The sequence below is a fragment of the Palaemon carinicauda genome, chromosome 28, assembly GCF_036898095.1.
Source record: "Palaemon carinicauda isolate YSFRI2023 chromosome 28, ASM3689809v2, whole genome shotgun sequence".
Lineage (NCBI taxonomy): Eukaryota > Metazoa > Arthropoda > Malacostraca > Decapoda > Palaemonidae > Palaemon > Palaemon carinicauda.
In genome coordinates this window covers 60,506,492-60,522,892 of record NC_090752.1, presented here as the reverse complement: position 1 = coordinate 60,522,892, position 16,401 = coordinate 60,506,492, and the positions used below count along the sequence as shown (strand labels likewise).

The 16,401-nt window shown below is 36.4% G+C and overlaps 2 protein-coding genes across 8 annotated transcripts in view; one reads left to right on the top strand and one right to left on the bottom strand.

The window, feature by feature from the left end:
* Positions 1-4,352: 4,352 nt before the first annotated feature.
* LOC137621633 (uncharacterized protein C8orf76-like) lies at positions 4,353-10,453 on the bottom strand. 2 transcript variants are annotated; one of them, XM_068352101.1, is made up of 2 exons: positions 10,347-10,453; positions 4,353-6,795 (listed from the first exon to the last, which is right to left on the bottom strand). In XM_068352101.1, the coding sequence occupies exon 2, from the start codon at positions 6,792-6,794 to the stop codon at positions 5,574-5,576; it is 1,221 nt and encodes a 406-aa protein (XP_068208202.1). In that variant the 5' UTR covers position 6,795; positions 10,347-10,453; the 3' UTR covers positions 4,353-5,573. The 2 variants fall into 2 exon arrangements, with proteins under 2 accessions (XP_068208202.1, XP_068208203.1); XM_068352102.1 differs by lacking the exon at positions 10,347-10,453 and adding an exon at positions 8,758-8,825.
* Positions 8,888-16,401, top strand: part of LOC137621632 (alpha-mannosidase 2C1-like) — a 67,862-nt gene continuing 60,348 nt past the window's right edge. Inside the window, exon 1 of one of the 6 annotated variants that reach the window (XM_068352100.1) lies at positions 8,888-9,013. The gene's annotated coding sequence lies outside the window, so the exon portion shown is untranslated. Of the gene's footprint in view, positions 9,014-12,567; positions 12,912-14,760; positions 14,841-14,910; positions 15,056-16,401 lie in introns of those variants that run through there. The other 5 variants (XM_068352098.1, XM_068352095.1, XM_068352099.1 and 2 more) reach the window with 5 other exon arrangements.

The following is a 16,401-nucleotide window of genomic DNA, read 5'->3' as shown; positions in this document are numbered from 1 at the left end:
AATAGATATCAGGTTATTACAAATGTTGTTTTGCTTTATTAAATTTTATATTGTTTTATTATATTTATTTTATCTGTTATTTTCAGTTGGATTTGTTTTTGTATCTCCAAATGTTATTTTGTTGAGGACCTTCTGTAGGCAGTACAGTATCAAATTGATTTGTGGTACTGTATTGTTAACCCTTTTACCCCCCAAAGGACGTACTGGTACACTTCACAAAACTCGTCCCTTAACCCCCATGGACGTACCGGTACGTCCTTGCAAAAAACTGCTATTTAAATTTTTTTTTGCATATTTTTGATAATTTTTCGAGAAACTTCAGACATTTTCCAAGAGAATGAGACCAACCTGACCTCTCTATGACAAAAATTAAGGCTGTTAGAGCAATTTAAAAAAAAAGAAATATTGCAAAATGTGCTTGAAAAAAAAAATAACCCCTGGGGGTTAAGGGTTGGAAAGTTCCAAATAGCCTGGGGTTAAAAGGGTTAATAGTCTTAATTCTTTTTTATATATTAGGGAATCCTATAATGTTTGGAATTCAAACAAGAACTGGCACTGTTTAGGGAAACTTCAGTTTGATACAAACTTGATGTTTTAGAATTTCTTGAATGTTGCAAACCAAAAGATTAGCTATTATGCAGCAAAACAAGTTTGCTGTTTTACCATTGGTATGAAATTATTGGTGGAGAACATTTATTGTCTTCTAATTTTCCAGAGTATAGCCAAAAATTGCAGATAAAAGTAGGCTCACAACTTTTTCTTCTTTGGGGTTTTGGTTATACGAGATATATTTTATAGCATAACTTACTATTTTAGCTGTACTATATTTATAGATTTGTTTTCATTTAAATAATAATTTGTAACTTAATTTATGTACAGGCTTTATCTGTTCTTCACAAACCTTGTAAGAAGTTTGATTTTGCAGTAGAAGAAGAATATGGGATTAAGAATCGGTAGCAGGGCAACCATGTTATTCTAAAACTTAAAATAATACACACTTTATAACTGTTAAGTCGGGATTGTATCAAATTACAAGTCCGCTGTTGTGAATCTTGAAGCAAAATACTTTTTCACATGAAATTTAATATTTATTTTTTTTTTTTTTTTTTTCGTGGAGGAGTAGCTATAATTTTACGTCCAGCTGTATTGTACCATTTTATGTAATCCCTTGCGCAAACGGAAAGAATTAGGTGTATGATTCTTGTATTTGTTACTAATACAAGAGCATTTTTAGAGCTTTAGTCATTTCCTGTTGACTAGGAAAAGGGCTATTTATTAAGTATTTATTTTTTTGACTATTTTTATACAGTTTGCCTATGCACCATATGTAATTAGTATACATTTTTTCATGAGAGTTGTTTGAAGCCGATTGTTTTATTCTATTACAGTAAGACTGTAAAATGAAATTGTCTTTTATTTACCACATAGCTTTTGTAAAAGAAACCAATAATGGGACTTGCAGTGAAGTTAAAAATTCCAGTGACAAACCAAAATAAGGATCACAAAATGTATGGATATACCTTACAGTATATGGTTTGAATTGTATTAAATAATGAAAATATTTAGTGTAATGAATCACTAGATTGAACCACCCAACAGTAATACCTTCGATTGAAGGCCAATGGATTTAAACATGTGTTGGTAACTAAAAGAATGTTTGGAAGATTGAAAGACGTGCACGTGTTTAGGGGTATGGCTAACGGTATGTCTGATCATTTTTTGGTGGAAGGAAAATTAGTTGTAGCAAAAGAGTGGGGGAATAGAGTAGGTGGATGTAAAAGGGAGGTAGTGAGGATTGAAGAGCTAATAAAACCGGGGGTAAAAAGTAAATATCAGGAAAGGTTGAAAATGGCATATGATGAGGTGAGAGTAAGAGAAACTGGTAATTTAGAGGAGGAATGGAAGTTAGTAAAAGAAAATTTTGTTGGGATTGCAAGTGATGTATGTGGCAAGAAGGTTGTTGGAGGCAGCATGAGGAAGGGCAGTGAATGGTGGAATGAAGGAGTGAAGGTGAAAGTGGAAGAGAAAAAGAGGGCTTTTGAAGAATGGCTGCAGAGTAATAGTATAGAGAAGTATGAAAAATATAGAGAGAAAAAGGTGGAAGTAAAGCGCAAGGTACGTGAGGCAAAGAGGGCAGCTGACCTGAGGTGGGGTCAGGGATTGGGTCAGTCATATGAAGAGAATAAGAAGAAGTTTTGGAAAGAAGTGAAGAGAGTAAGGAAGGCTGGCGCAAAAATTGAAGAGACAGTGAAAGATGGAAATGGAAGGTTGTTAAAAGGAGAGGAGGCAAGGAAAAGGTGGGCGGAATATTTTGAAAGTTTGCTGAATGTTGAGGATAATAGGGAGGCAAATATAACTGCTGTTCCAGGTGTTGAGGTGCCAGTGATGGGAGATGAGAATGAGAGAGAGATAACAATAGAGGAAGTGAGGAGAGCACTAGATGAAACGAGAGTAGGAAAAGCATCTGGTATGGACGGTGTGAAAGCTGAGATGTTGAAGGAAGGGGGTGTGACTGTACTTGAATGGTTGGTGAGATTGTTTAATATGTGTTTTGTGTTGTCAATGGTACCAGTAGATTGGGTTTGTGCATGTATTGTACCACTATATAAGGGTAAGGGAGATGTGCATGAGTGTTGTAATTCAAGAGGTATTAGTTTGTTGAGTGTAGTTGGAAAAGTGTATGGTAGAGTACTGATTAATAGGATTAAGGATAAAACAGAGAATGCAATCTTGGAAGTACAGGGTGGTTTTAGAAGAGGTAGGGGTTGTATGAATCAGATTTTTACAGTTAGGCAGATATGCGAGAAATATTTAGCAAAAGGTAAGGAGGTGTATGTTGCGTTTATGGATCTGGAGAAAGCATATGATAGAGTTGATAGGGAAGCAATGTGGGATGTGATGAGGTTATATGGAGTTGGTGGAAGGTTGTTGCAAGCAGTGAAAAGTTTATACAAAGGTAGTAAAGCATGTGTTAGAATAGGAAATGAAGTGAGTGATTGGTTTCCGGTGAGAGTGGGGCTGAGACAGGGATGTGTGATGTCGCCGTGGTTGTTTAACTTGTATGTTGATGGAGTGGTGAGAGAGGTGAATGCTCGAGTGCTTGGACGAGGATTAAAACTGGTAGGCGAGAATGACCATGAATGGGAGGTAAATCAGTTGTTGTTTGCGGATGATACTGTACTGGTAGCAGACACAGAAGAGAAGCTTGACCGACTAGTGACAGAATTTGGAAGGGTGTGTGAGAGAAGGAAGTTGAGAGTTAATGTGGGTAAGAGTAAGGTTATGAGATGTACGAGAAGGGAAGGTGGTGCAAGGTTGAATGTCATGTTGAATGGAGAGTTACTTGAGGAGGTGGATCAGTTTAAGTACTTGGGGTCTATTGTTGCAGCAAATGGTGGAGTGGAAGCAGATGTACGTCAGAGAGTGAATGAAGGTTGCAAAGTTTTGGGGGCAGTTAAGGGAGTAGTAAAAAATAGAGGGTTGGGCATGAATGTAAAGAGAGTTCTATATGAGAAAGTGATTGTACCAACTGTGATGTATGGATCGGAGTCGTGGGGAATGAAAGTGATGGAGAGACAGAAATTGAATGTGTTTGAGATGAAGTGTCTGAGGAGTATGGCTGGTGTATCTCGAGTAGATAGGGTTAGGAACGAAGTGGTGAGGGAGAGAACGGGTGTAAGAAATGAGTTAGCGGCTAGAGTGGATATGAATGTGTTGAGGTGGTTTGGCCATGTTGAGAGAATGGAAAATGGTTGTCTGCTAAAGAAGGTGATGAATGCAAGAGTTGAGGGGAGAAGTACAAGAGGAAGGCCGAGGTTTGGGTGGATGGATGGTGTGAAGAAAGCTCTGGGTGATAGGAGGATAGATGTGAGAGAGGCAAGAGAGCGTGCTAGAAATAGGAATGAATGGCGAGCGATTGTGACGCAGTTCCAGTAGGCCCTGCTGCTTCCCCCGGGGCCTTAGATGACCGCGGAGGTAGCAGCAGTAGGGGAGTCAGCATTATGAAGCTTCATCTGTGGTGGAAATGTGGGAGGTTGGGCTGTGGCACCCTAGCAGTACCAGCTGAACTCGGTTGAGTCCCTGATTAGGCTGAAGGAACATAGAGAGTAGAGGTCCCCTTTTTGTTTTGTTTCATTGTTGGTGTTGGCTACCCCCCAAAATTGGGGGAAGTGCCTTGGTATATAGATAGAAATTTAAGTCCAATTTTTTACTTGTATTTTGGCATCTACAGAAGTTTCATTGCTCATATATATTAAACCTTATAGTACAATGCATTACCTTTGCAAAATATTTACTATATGTATAGTTGTCATTATAGGCAAGTTGATTTGGCCAAGTATAGAAAAAACACAGTAATTCGTGAAATGTATTTGTCTGATAAAGACCTCTTACAATTAAATAAAACACTTAAGTCTTGGAGGTGTTTGGGATGGAGAATGAGGTATTCAAATTGAAGCACAATGATGAAGTTGGACAAGTTAGCGGTATGAGACCAAATGGAAGATATGATGCATGAAGGCCTTTACTGAATGCAATAGGAAAAACTATACTTTTGTACCATTTAATGTATAACATCCACTGTTTAAAGCCCCTTCCACACGAAGGGCAAATGCACTGCAGGCAGACGCTGTCACCAACTTTGTGGTATAGGTGGCGATCTCGAGGTGTTGATGACGTCATAGACGGGCAAACCATCGAAGTACCCGTGACCGTTGTCGAGGTATTGTATGGGGGCCTGTCTAGCTCTGACAGCACTGTGCTCTCTGCCTGTCATCTGGATGAAGTCATACCTATGCCTACTGCTTGATTTTGACTGTTTGATGTGGCAACACTTTCAAAGCGATAAAATTACGGGGAAGTCAGAGTGCGTGCCCTGCATTTTCCCCTCGTGTGGAAGGGGCTTAAGGTGAAAAATTAATGAAGCTTTGGTGACAATGATTTGTACCTTCATAGATTATCTTGCTGTTATAAATGATTGCAGACATACTCTTTTTGGACTGTAAAGCCTTTTCCACAAGCCCGTTTAATGAAGAAAAATAATTTTCAATCCTCTTCACTGACATCTAAGATTTATTTATTCCTAAATGAATACGTTACCACGGAGCCAACAAAACTGTAAAAGGAATTATTTTGTACAAAATTAAAGTGTCTGTTTTCAAAGATATTAAGATTCAATTATATGGACTATCTTTTAAGTCAAATTATTACATTTACAAAACAGCCATATGTTCATTTACATCCCTATGAGAACTACAGTTGTCTAACCCCCTTTAGGTGGCTTACTGCAGGTATTACAAGAAGGTTTTAACAATCTCCTTTTAGCCCCTAACTGCAGTCGCAAAGCTTTCAACTAAACCTCCTTTGCAACTTCCTATTTTCCATCTTGCTGTCCAACCTCTTAATTCGGGGTTTTCCACACTTGCACAAGGGTGGTGATTGGCATGCCGGGCCCAAAGATCAAGCCTTAAGTCCCATATTCATCAATCCAATCAAACGGTTGCCATAACTGAACAGGAACGGTCCAGCTCATGTTTTACCCAAGAAAATAATATTCAACGGAAAATATTCATTGTTTATTTCATCCACTTGAACCACTGTTTCTGAAAAGAATTTAGGGAAATCTCAAAAATATTAATTTCCGATTCATCACTTTTAAACTTAGAACTTTCTCTATCTATATATTCTGAGGAACATTCTTTAGGTGGACAATCCGTAGAATGGATATTATCGCACAACTTTACCATAAATGTAACAAATCTCAGTGATTTTTCATCTAGAACAGCTTTCATATCACTCCACAGTCTGTTCTGGCACGCAACACTCGAGTCTAGAGCAAAGCCAGATGATGTTCCCTCTGTGCGTTTTAACATCGTGAAGCTTCGATACAAGCAACCACAGACAAACTGGGAACCTTTCTCCTTTTCAGTAAAATCCATCTGGTTGTGGAATACTTCCTTCCATAAACTATCTGAGTTATCAACACTGGTCTCATCTTCTTTAATCAACTTTATACTATCCAAAGAATACTGTGGCTTTTGCATCACAGACTCAAGATCATGAAACGGGATCATTTCATTTTCTCTACACTTTGATTTATTACCAGTGGTATCAGATATTTCGTTTTCTTTGCACGTGGAGACCAGGCTACCAGATAATTCATCATCACTTTTAGAAGACCTAACATCAGTCCTTTTAGTTTCCAAACACCTTTCATCGATCGGAGTCTTCGCTTGTTCGGTGGCAAGACGTTCTTTCATACTCGGCAACGAGATGCCATAGAAGCACGCATAACAGTGGGCAAGCTTCAACCAAGCATCGGCATTAAAGGGATGAATTGTCACCAGCAACTGCGCCACTTTCAGTGCCGCTGAATATTCTCCTGCGGCAATTCCGGCATCTATTAAGGCTGAGCAGCTCACAGTATTTTGTTCAATAGTTTTAGATGTGGAATGAAGTTTTTCAGCATATTCGTATGCCTTTTCAAAACACTTAAGTTTTATGCAGCTCCTTAATATACCCTCATAACACTCCCGACGAACAGTAGTGTTATTAACGGGTAAACTGTTGAGAATACATTCGTACTTGACTAGAGCAGACTTAAAATCCTTTATGAAGAATAGGTAATCAGCGGAATGTTTTTGAACGCTAAGCTTATCTTCATCAGACACCAAAACATCAACTGATGCTTCTAAGAACCAACAACTTTCACAGAATCTTGCTGAATAATCTTCGTCTGGATTATAACGCTGCCGTTCTTCGGAGAACAGATCATCATCCAAAGCAGCAAACTCCATTCTGTAATGAACAATTATTTTGATAAAATTTAAAAAAACCATAAAATTTATTTCATATTAACCAAATTACCAATGAAATATAAGGTATTGTTATTATTAAATGCTAAGCTACAACCCTAGTTGGAAAAGCAGGATGCTATAAGCCCAGGGGCCCCAACAGGGAAAATAGCCCAATGAGGAAAGGGAAAAAGCAAAAATTAAATATTTTAAATAGTAACATTAAAATAAATATTTCCTATATAAACTACAAAAACTCTAACAAAACAAGAAGAGAAAGTAGATAGAATATCAAGCCAGAGTGTACCCTCAAGCAAGAGAACTCCAATAATCGGCATGATTTTAAAAACCTTATTCCTCAACATTTTCCATTGCCTGGTTTTGATATAAGCATCAGGCGACTCAAGTGAAATGCTTCCAAGTCTAGCAATTCAAAACCTTACCCGTAGTACTACCAAGTTTTCTTGTCTTGCAAGAAGAGGGACCTTCAAGTACAGTATAAACTTAGTGGCTTTCTATCTATTAATCAGTACTTTGAAACAGACTGTATTTTCTAGATGTGATTCAAGGTGCTAATGTACAGTGTACTTGTGCAGCTTACTTTAATTAAAATCATTTCTTTTTCTTCCAATTTGGATGTATCGTAATCCTTTATAATTAAATTTTATCTTATTTGCTGCTCTTTTTGTTCAACAAGGGATGAATTTACTTCTCCAGAAAATGGTCATTACAAAGTTTCTTCTAATGTATTGTAAGAGGAGTAAGCCGAGTACAGTACTGTATAGACTAATTTTATCTTCATTCAATTACATAAGATGGGCATTCTCTTGGAAAAAGATGGCACAATATCATGTGAGTTTTAGCATTTGTTCTCCACTGAGGTGATTTCTGAAATTTTAGTGTTTCACCCAATGTTATGGTAAGGTTATAAAATTATTCACTCCATCTGGGAGTAATCAATTCCATTGATAAATGCCTTTTGGGTTATCTGTAGAATGGAAGATAACTTGTACCAAGTACTGATGGAGTAAGAATACAAGAACATATATTTTTTTTCCCAAATAAAATTATGAATAGGGATAACACTGAAACATGATTTTTCATTGTTAAAATATTATGCAACTTATTTAGTTTGAGTATTCAATGTGCACTCTTGTTTTAACCTGATGATTCAAAGACATGGTTTGCTATTTTTTTTAGTAGTTACCAGCTAATCATGTTGTGGGATCTGTCCTCTTTTCCTACAGAGCATCAATAAATGTCACAGATATTTGCTGCTTCCATATGGGATTTGCACAGGAAGGCAAATCGCCATTTGCAACTTATTCTGAATAAGTACATAAGTGGTTTATATAAGTTTTTTAGGTTATATAGCACCGTACGTCAGGTTGGAGAAAGGGGAGGGGGTTACTGGGAAAGGCAAAACAGAAAGTAATTAAGGAGGACCGACTGCCCTAGGTTATATTAGGTGGGTGTCGTTATATTGCATCCCAGCATCTAACAACTGTGTGTTTTCCCTCGACCAAAAACCTGATTTCCCACTAGTTTCTCATTCCTGTTCTTAACTATGGGGGTCTTGTATTCCTGAAACTAATTTTAAATAAAAACCAAGGTCCGATTTAATTTAAACACACTTACATGTAGATGAATATTATTTTAATATCCTTAATCTCACCAATTTTAATAAAAGTATACTCCAACATTAATTTGACAAATTTGGAATAAATTTGTATTTTTCCTAACATACAAACCTTTAGCTATTTAATAGGGATTATCCTTTCAGCTTTTCCAAAAGGATAATCCCTAATAAATAGCATTAGGTTTTGACAGAACAATAAGACTTTGCAAACGACATATAGAAATAGATATCTTCAAACCAAATATTGTGAACCCCTGTAACCCTATGTTGGCTAGTGCTAATAATCTAGATTCTTATTTTTGTTAAAAAATCCTTTTTTACTCTTACCATTTTATATTTGACAAAGCTTTGTTTGAATCTCCAACTATGACATGAGCAGCTCCTGAGTAAAGTTCATGAAATTCTCAACAGGTGGTGCTACTGTCCAGACTTTGATCTCCCATTTTCTGTATTATTAGTTCTGGTAGAGGTAGCCATAAGCAATTGCCAAGTATAGGCATTTTCACTAAGTATATATAATGTGTGGGAATAGATAGAAAACTTATTTAAAGTAGGGTAGAAGATAATAGGTAATGTACAAAAGGTAAGGTTAAGTACCAAGACTCCAAACAAACACTCCAGCAAACCTAAGGTATTTTTATTCCTTTAAAAATTTGGTTTTTCATTTAATAAATTCTAGGAACCCTAAAACATATACTTTGAAAAATACAGATTTCTGCCCAATAATTCCATCAGAATCAATTAGAGAACTAAAGGCTTTGTACAACGACGGACAGGGACGTGCATAGAACAGTATCTAACCTAAACTTCCCCACCCCAACCTAACCTAGAGGCTGTGTCCATACCTACCTAACTAACAGGAATCTCCCTGCGACACCTCTTACATTTGTGTTGAAAACAGTGGAATTATGAGGGCATGGCCATCATAATACATACATACCTTATTTCTTATTTTCATCATTAAGAAGTGTGCTAAACTATAAGTTTACCATTCACCATTGATTACCTATAATTCAAACTTATCTCATTCTCCATTTCACACAAAGGAAATTGTATTAAAGGAGCCTTAGTATATCAGCAGCCAGTTCCCTCTGCGTACATGGAAAATGGACATCAACTAACCTAAACTTTCCTTCCTAACTTAGCCTACAAGCCGTATCCTTACCCACAAAACCTAACGGTAGGGGGGCACACTGCCGTATTCTACATTAGCCGTAATTATAAGTGCAGGTAACCGCTATCATACATACATCCAGTATTACTTTCTTCAAATTATTTCTAGTGGAGCCTTTGTATATTAGCGGCCAGTTCCTCACTCGTTTATGAAAAATGGACATCAACTAACTTAAACTTTCCCCCCTAACCTAACCTACATGCCGTGTCACTGCCTACTTACCTAACGGCGAGAGTGGCACACTTCCGTATTCTACGTTAAGCGTAATCATAAAGGCAGGTGGCCACTATCATACATACATCCCGTATTAAATTCTTCAAATTATTTTTAGCAAAACAAATACCGATACTCAATTTTAAGAAGGATTCAGCATGAAAACCTCTTTGCCCATTTCATTCTCGACTGACCAGACCTTAGCAACGAGAGAAGGAAAATAATGGAATTACAGCAGCCGTACGAAGAAGAAAAGATGAAGATAATAGGAAACGTGCTGTTTAAGAAAGAAGGAATAGAGAAAAGAAAAGAATATATTTATCAGATGTGGAAAAAAAAAAGAGAAGAACGTAAAAGAATTAGAATAAAGAAGAAAGCTAAATTGCCGATGGAAAGGCGAATCCCCGAACTCCAAGTTAGGTTAAAATAGGGAATGTAAGGTTAAGATACAACCCTGTATTTCACTCCAGGATTAACAGAACTCTAAGACAAATCCAAAGGCCAACTAAAAGTGTTTTAAATTACTTACTTAAGGTTATAACTCACAACAGAGTAACAACTTAAATAATGCCTTTGCAACGTCGCCTGAGGTAGCCCAAATAGTTACTGTAGTAGTATTCGCAGTATTTATCCTTTGCAACGGTTCTCTTTTTTAGTCTCTTGTTACTCTAATTTACTTACGCAGGTGAAGATCATAATTATGTACTGATATTTTGTTCATAGTTTCTATTTCAAATTGGCACTTTGATTTTAATTTTTATTTTTTTTTTATTTTTTGCAGTGACAAAATGAGCAAATTCTATGAATGATGGTATGACATATCTATAGGCTTTAATATATATATATATATATATATATATATATATATATATATATATATATATATATATATATATATATATATATGTGTGTGTGTGTGTATGTGTATTATTAATTGCTAAGCTACAACCTTAGTTGGAAAAACAGCATGCTATAACCCCAGAGGCTCCAACAGGGAAAATAGCCCAGTGAGGAAAGGAAACAAAGGAAAAATAAAATATTTTAAGAAGAGTAACGACATTAAAATAAGAATATCTCCTATTTAAACTATCAAAACTTTAACAAAACAAGAGGAAGAGAAATAAGACAGAATAGTGTGCCTGAGTGTATCCTCAAGCAAGAGAACTCTAACTCAAGACAGTAGAAGACCATTTTACAGAAGTTATGGGTCTACCCAAGACTAGAGAACAACGGTTTGATTTCGGAGTGTCCTCCTAGAAGAGCTGCGTACCATAGCTAAGGAGTCTCTTCTACCCTTACCAAGAGGAATTAGCAACTGGACAATTACAGTGCAATAACCCTTGGGTGAAGAAGAATTGTTTAGTAATCTCAGTGTTGTCATGTGTATGAGGACAGAGGAGAGAATGTGTAAAGAATAGGCCAGACTACTCACTGTGTGTGTGTGTGTGTGTGTGTGTGTGTGTGTGTGTGTGTGTGTGTGTGTAGGCTAAGGGAAAATGAACCATAACCAGAGAGAGGAATTCAATGTAGTATTGTCTGGCCAGTCAAAAGACCCCATAACTCTCTAGCGGTAGTATCTCAGGGGGTGGCTGGTGCCCTGGAAAATGCTATCTTTTATATATATATATATATATATATATATATATATATATATATATATATATATGTATATATATATATGTTATATATATATATATATATATATATATATATATATATATATATATATATAAATATAAATATATATATATATATACATACATATATATATATATATATATATATATATATATATATGTGTGTGTGTGTGTGTGTGTGTGTGTGTAAATATAAAGCCCTAGAACATGAGCTAGTAACAGCTCGAAGAACTATTGAAAGAAAAATTATGCAATTAACACGGGAAAAGATACAGTATACAGTATACATGTTGTCATCATCATAATCAGCTAATACTAGCCCAATGCAGGACAAAGGCCTCAAACATGTCCTCCCTATTGCGTTGTCTGTTTATGATCCTACTGTTCCAGTCCACACCCACAAACTTTCTTAGTTAGTCAATTCATCATCTTCACTTCCTTCCCCTGCTTTTTTTTACAATCTCTAGAGATCCAATCTGTTATTCTTAATGACCATCCATTGTTCGTCACTCACATTATATATCTTACCCGTGTGTATTTCATATAGGATATATATATATATATATATATATATATATATATATATATATATATATATATATATATATATATATATATATATATATACATTGTAAAACACTTGCTTTTTATTTTATGAAGGAACTATGCGCGTGTGTGTATGTGTATGTTTGTATGCTTCGTCTTTGTTAGCGTGATAGTGTGTTGCTTGTTGATGTGTATATACATGTGTGCGTTAGTGTAAGTGTATGTGCGTGTGTGTGCGTACATATGTGTTTGCAACGATCGCCTTCTCCCACGGTCTTTGTCTCTAGCTGCAGCTTATACATTTCCCCAATGCAAGCTATGAGTTACTGAACGCACCAGCTGACTATATTTTTTCCCCTTAAAACTCTGCTTGATTTTTATACAACAAAATTGTATCATGCGTAAAAATTTTATTTTATAATTAATTGGATAATTAGTCTGTCCATTGATGCCTGGATAATCTATTTACTATCTTAAACTCTTGACTGAGTCTAAAGTCAGTTTTTTGTCCCGCTGCAAAGGATGCTGAACGCGGCCGGGTGTCTTTAGCGCCTGTGAATGCACCGGTTTGAAATCGCTTTTAGAGGGCAAGCGGATGACCTTTCTTCCATTGTTTTCAACCATGGACTCCCAATTTTGACCTACGGAATCACCGCTTATAGTTCGTACGAGATGGAGGATGCCCAGTGATTGAAAATCCCCAGTTGTCATTATCGAGAAGTGAGTGATATTTAGGTAACCAAAAGGGCGTTCCGGCAACAGGTGTGTTATATAACTGGTGTCTACGACTCTCGAGGCCTGCGGCTGTCGTTACGTAACGAGCGAGTAACGACGCTTATTGTTGCTAGGGTAAGTTTTGAAAGCGACGCTTCGCTTACGAAGGCAGTCTCGTCCAATAGCGCTGTTGTGAGGTACGTTGTCCTTGTTAAGCGAATATAGTATTGCCATATCTTTAACTTTATAGATAAGAGATTTATTGTTAAGATAAAACAAATTATCAAATTTTGCATTAGCTATAATTGGCTTTATGGTATGAAAGTCGTGTATGTAATCAACTCATGAGTGTTTGCAGTCATTTCTTTTATCATTATTAACATAGTGTTTATTATTAAACGTGGTGTTAATTAACTTTTTTTAAAAAAAATATACAATGATGTTGCAATGTCATGGAATCGTAGATTAGGTCAAATCAAGAAACGTAAAGTTAAGATTGTTGGTGAAAGATTGACCCTACCTTAAGGAACTGCCCTGAACATAATGTAATTATTTATTGGTGCGCTATTTTAAGATACTTTTATTGAACATACCTCAAGGAACTGCCCTGAATATAATGTAATTATTTATTGGTGCGCTATTCTAAGATACTTTTATTGAACATACCTAAAGGGACTGCCCTGAATATAATGTAATTATTTATTGGTGCGCTATTTTGAGATACTTTCATGTACATCAAGAAGATGGTATCCCAGGCCACTTAAGTGTTAACCACACATTGGGAAATAGTATATTTTTAATTTATTGGCACATATTGAAACTATATAGTTTCATTTAGTTAATTTGTTTTTAATGCATCTTTGACCATTTGTGGTGCAAACCACTTTTTTGTGACCCATTATTTTTATTATTATTATTATTAATTGCTAAGCTACATCCCTAATTGGAAAAGCAGAATGCTATTAGCCCAGGGGCTCCAACAGGCAACGTAGCTCAGTGAGGAAAGGAAACAAAGGAAAAATAAAATATTTCAAAAACAGTAACATTAAGATGAACATTTCCTTTATAAACTATAAAAACTTTAACAAACCAAGAGGAAGAGAAATGAGATCGAATATAGTGCCCAGAGTGTACACTCAAGTAAGAGAACTCTAACCCAAGACAGTGGAAGATGGTACAGGGGCTATGGCACTACCCAAGACTAGAGAACAGTGGTTTGATTTTTTAGTGTCCTTCTCCTAGAAGACCTGCTTACCATAGCTAAAGAATCTCATCTACCCTTACCAAGAGGAAAGTGGCCATAGCAATTACAGTGCAGTAATCCCTTGGGTGAAGAAGAATTGTTTGGTAATCTCAGTGTTGTCATGTGTATGAGGACAGAGAAGACTATGTAAAGAATAAGCCAGACTATTCGGTGTATGTGGTTATGCAAAGGGAAAATGAACCGTAACCAGAGAGAAGGATCCAATGTAGTACTGTCTGGCCAGTCAAAGGACCCCACACTCTCTAGCGGTAGTATCCTAACTGGTGGTTGGTGCCCTGGCCAACTTAGATTCCTTTGGAAACAGAAATCGAAGTAAAATGGACCAGAATTAAACAGTTCCACTTCAGTCATCTCCTCCTATATTATCTTTTTGGTTACTCGACGAGAATTAAAGTAAATACGGGTTGCATTTCGGAGCAAGGTGTCCAAATATACATACAATTTTATATGATAACTTACAACAACTCGGTTTTATTTCCAGTAATATAATTATATAATGAATCATACCTCCCCACCCGCAGAGTCTACAGTACCGGGAAATTTATAAAATGAAGGTAGTGAGGGATTAGTTTTTTCATCGTCGCCTCCTTAACTTTTTTTCTTATCTTTGATTCTCTTCTGCATTATTTTCTAGTTTTCCTCTTCATATGACAGTAGAAATTCTCTTATTTCTCTTCTCTCTTAGCCGAGGCCTAACGTAAAAGTAAGAAATATACGAGGTCGTCTACCTTTTTAGTGTCAAGTCCACAATATGTCCACTGGTAAGCACCAAACAATTAAGAAGAAGAATTCATAACAATGATCAGCTGACAGCGGCCACCTGTCATTCATAAGGCCTCCAAACGTCTTTCTCTGTTTCTTGGTATGACAGTGTATACATATAGCATTAAGTTTCTTTTGTGTCTTGAATATAGCAAATCAGGTCAAAACGGTCCATTCTTGCTAATAGAAATTTCCAAGCAAACAGGGGAATGTCACGTAGGACACCATTGGATCATATCATCAGGCAAATTCGAATTAAAAGAAAAAAAAAAAGGAAAAACTATTGAGTATAATCCACCAGTTATTAATGATCAGGTATGAATAATTTTTCTGAATTTTTTAAAAGTAATGCATAGCTTATGTTATTCATGGTGTGTGATTATTATGGGTTAGGGGGGAATAGAACAAGGAAAGACAGATTTTGGCAAACAACTAAATGAGAGGAAAAAGTTGGAAAAAAAGTAGTGTAACCCACTACTTACGTATGGTCATGTATGAATAAATTGCTTTATCTTTTTTTAAAATACATAGCTTATGCTACTCATGGTAATACTGGAATATTGTATTATAAAAATGTAAAAACATCATTAATTTCCTAAATAGATGGAACTTCAGGATTCTTTGTGTGGCGACAGACAGGAATAGGTGTATAGGACACCACCGAGCCTAAACTTCCCCTCTTAACCTAACCTACAATCCATTTCCTTATCTACTTACCTGATGGGGGCTAACGCCTTCTAGCAATCCCCCTTAGACTGCTGTATTCGTTTGTTAGCGTCAGATTGCCCAGAGCTTGTCTCCGAGCGGGGGCTCTTGGACTAAAAGTCATAGCCTGTCATCATACGTACACCCTGAACTTCTTGTAGACGCTCCCTATATACATGATAGCCATTGAATACTGTAATCAAAAAGGATTTCGTTAAGAATGGCTGACGTTTGAAAATATCCTTGAAATTTTACCTAAATTTAGGATGTTTTAATTTATAATGTTGGGTTGGGATTACGTGAGATAAAGGACAGAAAAGATCCCAAACGTGCTTATACTAGGGCGTGTACAACAAGTCCCCATCACCTTCCCAAAAGTACCATTCTACTGTATTACCACATGGCGTCATATGTGTGGTTAGTTAGTATTATGAGAGACAGGTACCGTATTTTCAGTACTAATGCCGGCCCATTGTTAGAGATTTACCAAACTTAGTATTTTATTTGCAAGGTGTTCATGAAGTTCAGTTTAAAATGCTTTAAACTTCGAATGGTTATGTCGGCCTGTCAAGGTTTGAAAACTTAAATTCGAGCTGCAACCTCATATGATATTCCTTACTGTTATGTATATTTAATTAGTAGACACCCTGTTGGGAATCTGGTGCTTATGGGAATAATTCTGATCCAAACTGATCAGAACTGCTTTCATTTTAGTCAGTTGAATTGTGATGTCGAGTAGTAACAAACACATTCTAAAGTAATGGCCTTTGATGTACGGTATTCTTATATATCAAATCCTTTAAACCTATTTAACCATACATTTTTTATGATACAAAGAGCTCATTAAAAATAATTTCAGATCTCGAAGCTGGTCTGTTTTTTTTTTTTTTTATCCACATCAGAAGACTAGGCCTTGGATATGTTGGCTGAGGCCAGCCTGTGGTAGTTACGTGTGC